We start from the raw sequence: 14,767 nt of genomic DNA on the forward strand, positions 1-14,767 counted from the left end.
TTATCACTTTGCCTTTTCTGCTCCAGAAAAGAGCATTTGACAAAGTGGATATGCCCAGTCTTTTGTATACCAACCATTTTTTTTTTCATGCTTTGCTTCTTGAGGTAGAAAACGGATTTGCATTGATTCTACAGCATTGCACAACTAACACCCCATTGTTTGAAGCTCGGTCTCTTCAGTTTCGCTTACTGTAAATGAAAGAAGAATCCTGTTGATTAAAGACTGGATCAGATGACAAGGAAACAGTCAGAAATAAAAATCTACAGTAGTTGGACGGATTATACACTAACCTCTTTGAGGATAGTGGAAAAGCATGTAAATTTTTAGTTGGTACGCTAAGTAAAAATGAGTGAACTAGAGTTGACAGGGCTGGCTCTACTCTGGGTCGCATGTCTTTCCAAATCAGTTCAGATTGAACACTTGACAGGAAGGCATGTATGCTGCATGCACACACACACACACACACACACAAACATCTACAGGAACATTTTAAAAGATACCCTCCAAAGTTTAAAAAAACGTGAAAGGGAAACAAGCACAACAAAATCCGGCAAAAAAATAGACTTGGGATTTTCCTTTCCCACAGATCATTAAGTTGCGGTGTTAAATAGGCATTACCTCGGAGTTGCTGCCTCTCCATTTGCAGAAAGTGCACGTATTTATTGCACAGCCACATCAAGCAGATCAGAACAGCGGATGCAGCGGCGAGGAAGGCAAAGAAGACGACCACAAAATGAAGGTCTTCATAGATAATTTCTAAGGAAGGAGACACATAATGCAGTGAGGTCTGACCACACAAATGCATCGGCTTCACTTTAGCTGCTGGGAAAAGCAATTTCAGACTTCCGTCAGCCTTTTTTTGCTTTTTTCTTTACCTTTCCTCTCTCTTGCAGACACACACTTACACACACACCAGGGGTGAAATGCTCCCGGTTTGGACCGGATCACCCAATCTGGTAGCGATGGTGGTGGGTGGTTCGGAGAACTGGTAGCAAAAATCCCTGCCCCATGCCCAGCTGAGCCGCGCGATCATCAGAGGCGTTTTTTTTTTTTTACTTCTAAAAGCATTTTTTCTTTTGCCGAAAAAATGCTTTTAAAAGAAAACAAAAGCCTCTGATGATCAGGCAACTCAGCTGGGATCGTCAGAGCCTTTTAAAAGCATTTTTTACAACCTCTTCGGCCGAAGAGGTTGTAGAAAAAATGCTTTTAAAAGTAAAAAAAAAAAGTTGGCCATGCCCACCCAGTCACATTACCCCCCCCACCAAGCCACACCCACAGAACCGGTTGTAGTAAATTTTACATTTCACCACTGACACACACGTATATACACATACACTCTGTTTCCCAAAAAATAAGACCTAGCCTGAAAACTCCTTAACTGCACAACACATCATTGTAACCATAGTTTTAACTGGGAAACTAAGCATCCTAGAAAGCTAAATAAAAAAAAAACATTAGAGAATTGCTTGAAGCCTGGCACTCAGACAAATCAGCCATCAACAGGCAGACAAAGATAAACAACATCTACATACCATCCAAAAGAAACGAGTCAAAAAGCTGAAAAGGAAATAAAACACCTCACCAGCAATCAACAACCAGATAAGCAGAGATTAACGCCAGAATTAATATCAGACAAACAAGCAGTAAACTATAAAAAGGAAACCCCCCCAAAAAAATCAAACAGTAAACAACAGCCTAATCAAGGAACCACCAAGAACACTGACAGGGCAAAACACTAGTATATAAACAGAGAATAAACCACATTCCCTTCGAGCATTTATATTACCTAGATGGGTAATGAAACGTTTGCAAGAAAACAACCTGGCTCAGAGAGCACCAAGGTCTCCACAACTCAACCTCTGTCTACAATTCACTAAAATGATTAAGTACCTACTTGAGAGCTACAATATACATGGGTATGTGTATAATCTTTTTTTAAAATTTATTTTGTGTTGTTTATGTAGTGTATATTGAAGGTGGTGACCCTTGGAGAGCCCTATGCAACGAAATTTCATGTTAATGTATGCTGTACATTTAAAGTAACAGTAAAATTTTAGAAGGGATGCGGTGGCACAGTGACTTAAGATGCTGAGCTTGTCGATCGAAAGGTCGGCAGTTCAGCGGTTCGAATCCCTAGTGCCGCGTAATAGGGTGAGCTCCCATTACTTGTCCCAGCTTCTATCAACCTAGCAGTTCGGAAGCATGTAAAAAATGCAAGTAGAAAAACAGGGACCACCTTTGGTGGGAAGGTAACAGTGTTCCATGCGCCTTTGGCGTTTAGTCATGCCGGCCACATGACCACGGAGATGTCTTTGGACAGTGCTGGCTCTTCGGCTTTGAAACGGAGATGAGCACCGCCCCCTGGAGTCGGGAACGACTAGCACATATGTGCAAGGGGAACCTTTACCTTTAAAGTTATTCTAAGCTCTGTCATTATTGACTGTGGCTTCTTATTCCTGGAAATTTCCATAGTTTGTTCTAAAATAAAAAAAATTATCTCACTAGGCTTCGGCAGCAGAGTTTTTATCCCTCCCTTTCCGGATGAGCAGTTGCTATTATTATTTGGAATACCTGATCCCAGGAATACCTGATTCCTATACGTCATGCTTTTGGTTTTGATTTTTGACTACAGGTAGCCCTTGACTTATGACCATATTGGAGCCTGCCTGTCATGATTTTAAGTTGTGACGGTCATAAATCAGGTCATTCAACACAACCAACTCAATTTTACAACCATTTTTGTGGTTAAGCAAACGCTGACATCACTAAGCAAACTTGCTATGATTTGACATTATTAAAAACCAGAAGTAAATGCCAACTTTCAGCAAAACTTGTAAAACTTGGTCGTGTCAACACAGGATACCGCAAACGGCCATAAATGCAGGCCGCTGGTTGCTGAGGGCTTGGCCTGCAATCACATGACTGCGGGGGTAGAGGCTAGTTGTCAGAACTTGGGAACCAAATTGTACGCATCCCTGGGGAGACCTGTTGTAAGTTTGAACAGTCACTAAGCAAACAGTTGTAAGTTGAGGACTATCCATATTATTTATCTGTTCACCGAAACTTCGGGGAGACGTGTGTCACTCAAGATCAGTTGATTGGAGTGGATCTATAAGCCTGTAAATAGATTGAAAATAACAAACTGACACTGGTTATCAGATCAAGCCACTACAGATAGTCCTCCACTTACAATAATTTGCTTAGTGATTGTTCGAAGTTACAATGGCTCTGAAAAAAGTGACTTATGAGCCACAGTGGCTCAGTGGTTAGAGTGCAGTACTGCAGGCTACTTTTGCTGCCTGCCGGCTGCCTGCCATTTGACAGATCGAATCTCACCAGGTTCAAGGTTGACTTAGCCTTCCCTCCTTCCGAGGTGGGTAAAATGAGGACCCATATTGTTGGGGGCAAATAGGCTGACTCTGTAAACTGCTTAGAGAGGGCTGTAAAGCACTGTAAAGCGGCATATAAGTCTACGTGCTATTGCAATTATGACCATTTTTCACACTTATGACCATCAGCATTCCCCACGATCATGTGGAGCAAGTGGTTTCATATTTATGACCGTCACAGCATCCCGTTGTGTGTTCCTTTTTTGTGACCTAACGAGCAATGTCAACGGGGAAGCCAGATTCACTGAACAACCATGTTACTCATTTAACCACCGCAGTGGTTCACTTAAGAAAAGTCGTAAAATGGGACAAAACTCACTTAACACATTTTTCACTTAGCAACACATAAATTTTGGGCTCAGTTGTGGTCGTCAGTTGAGGACAGCCTGCATTTCCATCTAGCTTTTGGGCTTACTAGCTGCCACGTTGAGATGGACCTTGAAGTTCTATTAGAAAAATAAAGCTCATAACTCTGGGCTCACATCTGCTAAACGGGCCCACATCTGCTAAAACTGGGCATCAGACATATTAGAGAAAAGATGAGGTCCTGTCATTCCATACCATAAACATTCAACAGGATGGTCCCATATAGGATGATTCCCAATTCGTCTCTCACCGTGACTAAATAATAACCGGAGTCCTTAAAATCCACCTTCAGGAGCTGCAGAGAGCCATTGTCATAAATGTTTACTCTGTCTTTGTAACTGCTGGATATATTGGCATAAAAGCCAGACTTCCATTCGGCGATTTTGGTTGTGCCGCTTGCCGATGTGTGTTTCCACTCAATCACCGGGCTTGTCTCGCCAGTATAGGCCACTGACAGCAAAACGTTCTCGGCCACCGAACTATTGATGTTTGGCTGTGAGACTAGTAAGGATATTTCTCCTCCTTGAGCTGAAAAGAAATCAAACAGAGGCATTACTCTAAAACAATCTTCACCAATGGTCCCCGTCAGTTTGATGACCTACTACAGTATTTTAAGTTTTTCCCATTTCTTTTTTGGACTGACAGGCCCATCTCATATCCCTTTAACCAGGGGTGTCACACTCGATTTCATTGAGGGCCACATCAGGGTTGCGTTTGACCTCTGAGGGCCAGGTGGGAGTGGCCAGGGTGGGCATGGCCAGCTTGCCGTCACTCATGTCGGGGGCGCCTGTGGTGGCCTGAGTGCTCTGCCAGCGAAAACGGGCTGAATCTATTATCTATCTATCTATCTATCTATCTATCTATCTATCTATCTATCTATCTATCATTCCATCCATCCATCCATCCATTTACATATCTATCTATCTATCTATCATTCCATCCATCCATCCATCCATCCATCCATTTACATATCTATCTATCTATCTATCTATCTATCTATCTATCTATCTATCTATCATTCCATCCATCCATCCATCCATCCATCCATTTACATATCTATCATCTATCTATCTATCTATCTATCTATCTATCTATCTATCTATCTATCATCTATCTATCTATCATTCCATCCATCCATCCATCCATCCATTTACATATCTATCTATCTATCTATCTATCTATCTATCTATCTATCATTCCATCCATCCATCCATCCATTTACATATCTATCATCTATCTATCTATCTATCTATCTATCTATCTATCTATCATTCCATCCATCCATCCATTTACATATCTATATCTATCTATCTATCTATCTATCTATCTATCTATCTATCTATCTATCTATCTATCTATCTATCATTCCATCCATCCATCCATCCATCCATTTACATATCTAGCTACCTAGCTAGCTATCTCTACCCTTATTTCCCTGAAAATAAGAAATCCCCTGATAATAAGCCCAATCAGGCTTTTGAGCGCATGCACTAAAATAAGCCTCCCCCCCGAAAATAAGCCCTCCCTGAAAATATTTAAACACAGAGCTGGAAATCAGGTAAGATGGCAAGAGGAGCCCCATCTTGCTTCACGCGCCCCAAAATAATAAGACCTCCCCGAAAATAAGGCCAAGTGCTTATTTCGGGGTTCAAAAAAATATAAGATGGGGACTTATTTTCAGGAAAACACGGTATCATCTATCCATCCATCCATCCATTATTTACATATCTAGCTAGCTAGCTACATATCTCTCTCTCTCTGTCTGTCTATCTAGCTATCTACATTCTATGTGTATACACATACATATACACAAATACCTTGTACACATACACACGTACACGTACACGTACACACACACATTCTTGCTGCAATAGGACCTTATTGGTTAACCAATAAGTTGAAGATCATTGTACGACTTTTTAAAAGGAAAGGCCTGCTATGTTTGATCAAAGAGAGAACGGTGCCAATGTAAACTGCCAGTTAAGGAAACCACCCTAACAAGCTTAATCAGTTATTCTTTGGAATTCAGCTAAACAGGGCAATACCCATCTAAGCAGAGTTGGCCCTGGTTAATAACTGGGTGGGGGAGCCTAAGAAATATCAGAGCTGGAGCCTTGACTGAGAAGTTGAAAAAACCTTCTGGAGGAAGTCAATGTTAAAGCACTTCCATACAGCTAATCCTCAATTTATGACCACAGTTAGGAGCAGAATTTCCATTGCTAAGAAAGGCAGCGGTTAAGTGAGCCCTGCCCAATCTGTTCTGCCCTGTTTGTTAAGCCAATCACTGCGGTTGCTAAATGAAGCATGCAGTTGTTCATTGCATGCTGGCTTTCCCCTTTGATTTTGCTAGTCAAAGCCAGCTGGCAAAGTCACAAATGGTGACTTTGGTGATGGTCACCATTTGTGATGGTCACCAAATGGTGATTGCATGGACCTCCCGGTTATAAAGAGATACCAACTGGCAAGTGCCCAAATTTTGATCACGTGATTGTGAAGATGCTGCAGTGATCATAACTGTGGGGACCAGTCTCAAATAATTATTCTCAGTGCCATTGTAACTTCAAATGATCATTAAACATAAATACTTCTAAATTGAGGATTGCCTGTTTTACGAAAATTACATAGAAAATTACACAGAAAAACAGGATTGCCTGTTTTATGAAATTTAGGAAAATTACAGGGACATGTTGTGAAGTTGAGCTCAATGCAGGGGTGGGCTGCTGCGGGTTCGTAGGGGTTTGGGAGAACCTCTAGCTAAGATTCTGTGCAGTTCGGAGAACCCTCAAATCCCACTCCTGGCTGGCCCTGCCCACCCCTGCCCTCCCCGCCTAGGAGTCCCCATGGGGCCCATTTTGGATGCAGGTAAGTGCAGGGCGTGTGCGGAGGCTCGGGGAGGGCAAAAAACAGGCCTAGCGGAAGTTTGGGCAGACCAGAAACGGGCCCGTTTCCAGCCTCCAGGGAGCCTCTGGAGCCTGGGGAGGCTGTTTTCACTCTCCTGGAGGCTCGAGAAAAGCCTCCGGAGCCCGGGGAGGGCAAAAACGCCACCCACCCACCCCCGCCATGGTGCAGGAGGACGACTAGGCCACACTCACCATGGCCACACCCACCCTGCAACCAGGCAGAGAACCCCTTGCTAAAATTTTTGAAGCCCATCCCTGGCTCAATGTACTGTATAAAAGTTATGGGAACGGATTGGAGTTTCAGACATCTGTCAGTCAAACCATGGACTGGCCCAGTCAAATCCTAGAATTGTGACCTGGTTGCAAAGGCACCAATTATCACACAAAGAAGGAAATTGTAACCTCTTTATTCTGCACAGCAATAAAGAGGTTCTCTGAGCACCCGGGTCTCAAGAGAGAGCCTAGTACATGTAGACCTCAACTTACAACAGTTCATTTAGTGACCGTGTAAAGTTACAAGGGCAGTAAGCCAGATTCATGTAGCAACTGCATGCTTAACAACCGTTTTTTTTTTCAGTGACGTTGTAACTTCAAACGGTTGCTAAACGACCATTTGTAAATCGAGCATTAGCCATGCAGGCAAGAGTGAAGGGCTCCCTTTAAAAAAGGAAACAGAGGGAAAAATGGAGTTTAAACAACAGTGGAGATTCTATGTCTCAAAAGAGCTACACTCAAGGAGCTGATAAGCAGGCCTCCTTGCTGAGTACCCCCTAGGTAGACCTGTCAGAACTTCAAATGGTCGTTAGGCAATGAGTCATAAGCCAAGGACTCTTATCTCTAAGAGCATAGTTTGCAAGATGCAAACTATGCTCTTAGAGATACTTGCTTGTGTGCTTCGTTACCATGTGGTGACAGTCTGCCATGAACTCTGGGGAGATGAGGGGAGGGGGATACTTGAAGGGCACTCAGCGATGGGAGGCAGTTAAGGGAAGGAAAAGTAGAAATTTGGGATGTGGGAGTGCAATTCTCAGTTCTGGCTAGGCATTACTGAAATACATTTAACTTCTAATAAAATTATAGCTTTCTCAATAAGTGTAGGCAATTTACAATCTGGGTCCTCATTTTACCGACCTCGGAAGGATGGAAGGCTGAGTCAACCTTGAGCTGGTCAGAATCGAACTGCTGGCAGCCAGCAGTCAACAAAAGTAGCCTGCAGTACTGCATTCTAACCAGGGGTGGGTTCTACTTAGCTTTACTACCGGTTCGCAGCGGGGCCGCGCACATGCTCTTCTGCACGTCAGGGTCGGTGGGCAGAGCCTCCCGCCAGTTTTACTACCAGTTCTATAGAACCGGTGCAAACTGGGGGTAATCCACCACTGATTCTAACCATTGTGCCACTGCGGCTCTTGAATGGTGGATTCAAAACCAATGTTTGATCTGCACTTCAAATCAAGGCCAGTTTTGGATGGCCAGGATATTTCTGTGTATATGTGTACACACCTACATTCAAGTCAATCTTGACTTCGTAAGAAGTTCATGAAGTTTTTTTAGCAACATCCTTGGATGTCATTTGCCATTCTTCCTAAGAGGTGAGCAAATGACTTCTCAAAAGTCAGCTAGTTAGTTTTTGTGCCAGCTTGGTTTTGTTTCTATTTAGAGGTTTTGAGTGTCGGCAGGTCTGACACTTGTCCTTTGGGAAAAGAGAAGAGTGGTCAGAATTGGCCTGCAGCACTTTCTTTGCTATGATGTTCCCAGTTGCAATGTATGGCTGTGAAAGTTGGACCATAAGGAAGGCTGAGCGCCAAAGAATTGAGGCCTTTAAACTATGGTGCTGGAGAAGACTCCTGAGAGTCCCTTGGACTGCAAGGCCATCAAACCGGTCAGTCCTAGAGGAGATCAACTCTGACTGCTCTTTAGAAGGCCAGATCCTGAAGATGAAACTCAAATGCTTTGGCCACCTAATGAGAAGGAAGGACTCACTGGAGAAGAGCCTAATGCTGGGAACGATGGAGGGCAAAAGGAGAAGGGGACGACAGAGAACGAGGTGGCTGGATGGAGTCACTGAAGCAGTCAGCGGGAGCTTAAATGTACTCCAGAGGATGATAGAGGACAGAAAGGCCTGGAGGAATGTTGTCCATGGGGTCGCGATGAGTCGCACACACCTTCGCGACTAACAATAAATTTCTTTGCAACTCTTCTCCATGAAACAATGGTTCTGCGTGTTTTGCCCGTGTGCAGAAAAAGACGAGACATTTTGCTTCGCTTGAGCTAAGACAAATATCTCAGAGAGGGAGAAAAGGCTTTTTGAGAAGGGAGAGATTCTCTCTCTCTTAAATAGAATAGAATAGAATTCTTTTATTGGCCAAATGTGATTGGACACACAAAGAATTTGTCTTTGGTGCATATGCTCTCAGTGTACATAAAGAAAAAATAAAATATATTTGTCAAGAATCATAAGATACAACACTTAGTGATAGTCATAGGATACTAATAAGCAATCAAATCATACTAGGAAACAATAAAAACAATGTAAATTGTAAAGATACAAGCAACATGGATATAGCCATAAGTGGGAAGAGATAGGTACTAATAAGGATAAAAAGAATAATAGTAATGCAGTCTTAGTAAATTATTTGACAGTGTTTTGAGAATTAGTTGTTTAGCAGAGTGATGGCGTTAGGGGAAAAACTATCCTTGCGTCTTGTTGTTTTGGTGTGCAGTGCCCTATAGCCTCATTTTGAGGGTAGGAGTTGAAACAGTTTATGTCCAGGATGCGAGAGGTCTGTAGATATTTTCACAGCCCTCTTTTTGACTCGTGCAGTATACAGGTCCTCCATGGAAGGCAGTTTGGTAGCAATTGTTTTTTTCTGCAGTTCTAATTATCCTCTGAAGTCTGTGTCTGTCTTGTTGGGTTGCAGAACCAAACCAGACAGTTATAGAGGTGCAGATGACAGGCTCAATAAATCCTACTTTCCCAGCCAACTGATTATTCGGCCTGTCAGCGACTGGGAAAATCAGTCCAGAGTTATCTCTCTGCTCTTAAAATAATGTAAAAGCAGCAGTTATTTGGACTTGAGATCAGGAAACAGAAGGCAAGAATACCAGACAGTTCTTATATTATTAGCACAATGGATATTAATTTTCAGCGCTGTCTTATTATTTATTCATGCATGGGTACAGCGACCATATTTTCTTGAAAAAAGGAAAGGACAAGACTGAAAAGGGCAAATTTGCAGAAGGACATTAGAATAAAAAAAATATGTAGGTTTATAAACTTTGCTTTACAAAGGAAAATTCAAGAGCAAAGCCAGGAAAATCAGTAATTTAATTAATCTAATTGTTAATCTTGTCCCAAAACATACTTCATCTTTCCTTTACTTAACAGACCCACAAAAACCATAATGCGCGGATTGTATTATAAAATTCATCATTGTTGTAACTGCAAATAGTTGCTGAATGAGGCAGTTACTAAACAAGAATTATCTGTACTGCTTTTTAAAACATTTTTATCTGCTACTGTCTACCTTTTGCTATTCATTGCTGTTCTACGAAAATTTACAGATTTACATTTTAGCATGTTATTTATATCTGCTCTTTTCCAGCCAGGCACTGAGTAAATTTATTGCCATAGAAAAGCCACTCAGATGTGTTTGGCTTATCTCTGTTAATTGATTCCCTTGGCTAGCCCCAGCTTCCCTAAGAATGGACAACTAAAAACAATTAACAGATACAAGTACCTTACTCCTCAACTTACAACTGCAACTGAGCCCAGAAATTTGATTTTAAGTCATTGCAGTCATTAAGCAGGTCAACATGTGACCGGGCACAATTTTACAACCACTTTTATGATGATAATTAAGCAAATCACATGTTAACTAAGTCCAGCATATCAAATGGCCATTTTCTGCCAGAAATCAAATCTTCCAAGATGGGACACTGCGTTCCAATTTTTTTCTGGATTGAAAATAATGAAAATAAACTCTTGACTTGTATTCCTTTCCATGCCAAATTCAAACAAGTGTAATACATAAAACATATGGCCTATCCAGTGCGGCACATTGCCCAATTCAGCTAAGCGTGATGTCTCACCACAGAGGAAAAAGGGAAGAGGAGGAGAAGAAAGAATAGAATAGAATAGAATAGAATAGAATAGAATAGAATAGAATAGAATAGAATAGAATAGAATAGAATAGAATAGAATAGAATAGCAGAGTTGGAAGGGACCTTTACGGTCTTCTAGTCCAACCCCCTGCTTAGGCAGGAAACCCTACACCACTTCAGACAAACTTCCAGTGTTGGAGCGTTCACAACTTCTGGAGGCAAGTTGTTCTACTGATTAATTATTCGAAACATGATAGCACTGTTCCAATATCTTTGTTGCCATTTCTATTCTATTCTATTCTATTCTATTCTATTCTATTCTATTCTATTCTATTCTATTCTATTCTATTCTATTCTATTCACAGAAGAGGCTGTACTTCCTGAGAATGCTCAGGAAGATAAATCTATCTCAGCATCTACTTCTGTCCTACTATTGCAGCACCATTGAGAGTGTCCTGACATATGGCATTCTTGCATGGTATGGGAACAGCTCTGTAGCGGACAAAAAAGCTCTACAGAGAATCATGAAAACTGCCCAGAATATTATCGGACTCCCTGGACGACATCTTCGAATCTCGCTGCTTGAGGAAGTTGCATAACATTCTCAGAGACTCTTCCCATCCTGCTTACAATCTTTTTGGACTGTTGTCTTTTGGCAGAAGATACAGAACAATTAAAACTCGGACCACACGTCTTCTGAATAGTTTTTTTTATCCCTGAGTTATAATTGCACTCAACAATGAACAGCGAGCTGTTGGACAGCATTACTTGGTCTGTTGTGTGGATGTTTGGGTGGTTTAGGGGTAGGGAATTGTGGTGGGTGGGTGGGGGTGTTTGGGAATTGTTGTGCGTGTTGAACCTGGTCTTTGGGTGTTAAGTGAATTTCGTTGTATGTGTATACTGTGTATACACGTACAATGACAATAAAGTTGTAGTTATTATTATTCTATCCTATCCTATCCTATCCTATCCTATCCTATTCATTCTATTCTATTCTATTCTATTCTATTCTATTCTTCCTATTCTATTCTATTCTATTCTATTCTATTCTTCCTATTCTATTCTATTCTATCCCAGCCCTTCTTTTCATTAGATTAGACATACCCAATTCCAGCAACCTTTTTTCATATTTTATTTATTTATTTATTTATTTTTAAATTTGTATACCGCCCTTCTCCCTGAGGACTCAGGGCGGTGAACAGCCAAATAAAAACATAAACTACAAACATTAAAATACAATTAAAAAGATATATATAAATTTGGCCCCATGATTAAAAACAATAACATGTTTTATCCTCCAGTCCCTTAATCATCTTTGTTGCTTTTACATGCCAATAACTGACTAGCTGAGAGGGAGGGGGGGGAAGCAAAATCATCGCTAATACCTTCTCTCCCCCCCCACACACACACACACAATCCCCATATGGTTGCCAATAGCTTTGCTGCAACCCAGCTTTTGAGGACAGTCAAGGCAGAAATGCAACAGGCGCGCCACTTTCCCCTCGCTGCCTGCCCTGCGCCAGGGAAACGACACCTGTTCAGCGTTCAGAGGTGGAGGGTGGGGGTGGGGGGGGATAGACTATGAAATAGTTTCTCCCGCCAAAAAAACCCCGGTCCCAACCCCGGGCTTGAAAGGAGAGGCGCGCCAGGCACTCACTTTGCAGAGCCCACTGGGCGGCCAGGGACAAAGTCACCCAAGCCAGTCGGACCCCCGGTCGGCAGCGCTGCGGGCGGTCGAGAGGCCTCATCAGAAAGCGGGGAAACGCCGCTGGGGTTCATTCAGACGATCCTCTGGGCAGAATACGAGGGTCGTGAGGGAGACGGGATCCGCTCCCGCGTCGTCGGCATGGAGACGTCTGAGACGCCCGAGGCTCCATGCAAAGGAGCGTTTTCCTGGCCCCGGGCTCTTCCCCTTTGCAAGAGGCAGAGCCCGGAGAGGAAGGCCGGCCTCCGTCCTTCGGCTCCCGCCCACGCCAGCCCCGCCGGCTCTTTGCTTTGCGCTGCGGCTGGCACAGGGCCAGCGACCAGCCAGGAGCCGCCCCGGCCTGTTGTTGGGCGGCCTGGTGAGAAGATGGATTGGCGCCTTAGAGCGCCTTGGATGAGGACTCTTGAGGGGATTTTGGTGCTCTCTCAGCTTGCTTTTTTTATAGTGACAGGAACAGAGTTGGAAGGGACCTTGGAGGTCATCTAGTCCAACCCCCTCCTCACGCAGGAACAGAGTTGGAAGGGACCTTGGAGATCATCTAGTCCAGCCCCCTCCTCACGCAGGAACAGAGTTGGAAGGGACCTTGGAGGTCATCTAGTCCAGCCCCCTCCTCACGCAGGAACAGAGTTGGAAGGGACCTTGGAGGTCATCTAGTCCAGCCCCCTCCTCACGCAGGAACAGAGTTGGAAGGGACCTTGGAGGTCATCTAGTCCAGCCCCCTCCTCACGCAGGAACAGAGTTGGAAGGGACCTTGGAGGTCATCTAGTCCAACCCCCTCCTCACGCAGGAACAGAGTTGGAAGGGACCTTGGAGGTCATCTAGTCCAGCCCCCTCCTCACGCAGGAACAGAGTTGGAAGGGACCTTGGAGGTCATCTAGTCCAGCCCCCTCCTCACGCAGGAACAGAGTTGGAAGGGACCTTGGAGGTCATCTAGTCCAGCCCCCTCCTCACGCAGGAACAGAGTTGGAAGGGACCTTGGAGGTCATCTAGTCCAGCCCCCTCCTCACGCAGGAACAGAGTTGGAAGGGACCTTGGAGGTCATCTAGTCCAGCCCCCTCCTCACGCAGGAACAGAGTTGGAAGGGACCTTGGAGGTCATCTAGTCCAGCCCCCTCCTCACGCAGGAACAGAGTTGGAAGGGACCTTGGAGGTCATCTAGTCCAGCCCCCTCCTCACGCAGGAACAGAGTTGGAAGGGACCTTGGAGGTCATCTAGTCCAGCCCCCTCCTCACGCAGGAACAGAGTTGGAAGGGACCTTGGAGGTCATCTAGTCCAGCCCTCTCCTCATGCAGGAACAGGAACAGAGTTGGAAGGGATCTTGGAGGTCATCTAGTCCAGCCCCCTCCTCATGCAGGAACAGGAACAGAGTTGGAAGGGATCTTGGAGGTCATCTAGTCCAGCCCCCTCCTCACGGAGGAGACCTAGACGTTTCATTACCCAAACTAGGTAATGTCATCAGTGGTAGGGAGGAGTGGGAGCAGCAAACCCCAATCCTTACTACCGTGTTTCCCCGAAAATAAGACTCTGTCTTATGTATTTTTGAACCCTGAAACAAGTGCTTGGCCTTATTGCCATGCGTTCAAAAGCCCAATTTGGCTTATTATCAGGGGATGTCTTATTTTGGGGAAAACAGGGTAGCACTGAGGATGTTAGCTAGTCTTTGGTGCTCAGGACCCCATCCTTTAATACTGTTATTTCCAGGCTGCATAAACAGGGATAGAATCAAGATCAGGTGAAATGTTAATGCCACATTTTAATGCCTTTGGTAAGGCCACACTTGGAATACTGCATCCAGTTTTGGTCACCACGATGTAAAAAAGATGTGGAGACTCTAGAAAGAGTGCAGAGAAGAGCAACAAAGATGATTAGGGGACTGGAGGATAAAACATATGAAGAACGGTTGCAGGAACTGGGTATGTCTAGTTTAATGAAAAGAAGGACTAGGGGAGACATGATAGCAGTCTTCCAATATCTCAGAGGCTGCCACAAAGAACAAAGGGTCAAGCTATTCTCCAAAGCACCCGAAGGCAGGACAAGAAGCAATGAATGGAAACTAGTCAAGGAGAGAAGCAACTTAGAACTAAGGAGAAATTTCCTGACAGTTAGAACAATTAATCAGTGGAACAACCTGCCTCCAGAAGTTGTGAATGCTCCAACACTGGAAGTTTTTAAGAAGAGGTTGGATAACCATTTGTCTGAAGTGGTGTAGGGTTTCCTGCCTAAGCAGGGGGTTGGACTAGAAGACCTCCAAGGTCCCTTCCAACTCTGTTATTCTATTCTAAAACTTGAGGATTTGCTAAATCTTCT

The 14,767-nt window shown here is 43.7% G+C and overlaps 1 protein-coding gene across 1 annotated transcript; it reads right to left on the minus strand.

The window, feature by feature from the left end:
* Positions 1-5: 5 nt before the first annotated feature.
* Positions 6-12,763, minus strand: VSTM5 (V-set and transmembrane domain containing 5). The gene is made up of 4 exons (XM_034408715.3): positions 12,414-12,763; positions 3,951-4,283; positions 619-756; positions 6-188 (listed from the first exon to the last, which is right to left on the minus strand). Exons 1-4 carry the CDS (start codon positions 12,502-12,504, stop codon positions 145-147), a joined length of 606 nt encoding a protein of 201 aa, XP_034264606.1. The 5' UTR covers positions 12,505-12,763; the 3' UTR covers positions 6-144.
* Positions 12,764-14,767: the final 2,004 nt, after the last annotated feature.

Source organism: Pantherophis guttatus, chromosome 5 (assembly GCF_059756535.1).
Source record: "Pantherophis guttatus breed Tessera chromosome 5, ASM5975653v1, whole genome shotgun sequence".
NCBI lineage: Eukaryota > Metazoa > Chordata > Lepidosauria > Squamata > Colubridae > Pantherophis > Pantherophis guttatus.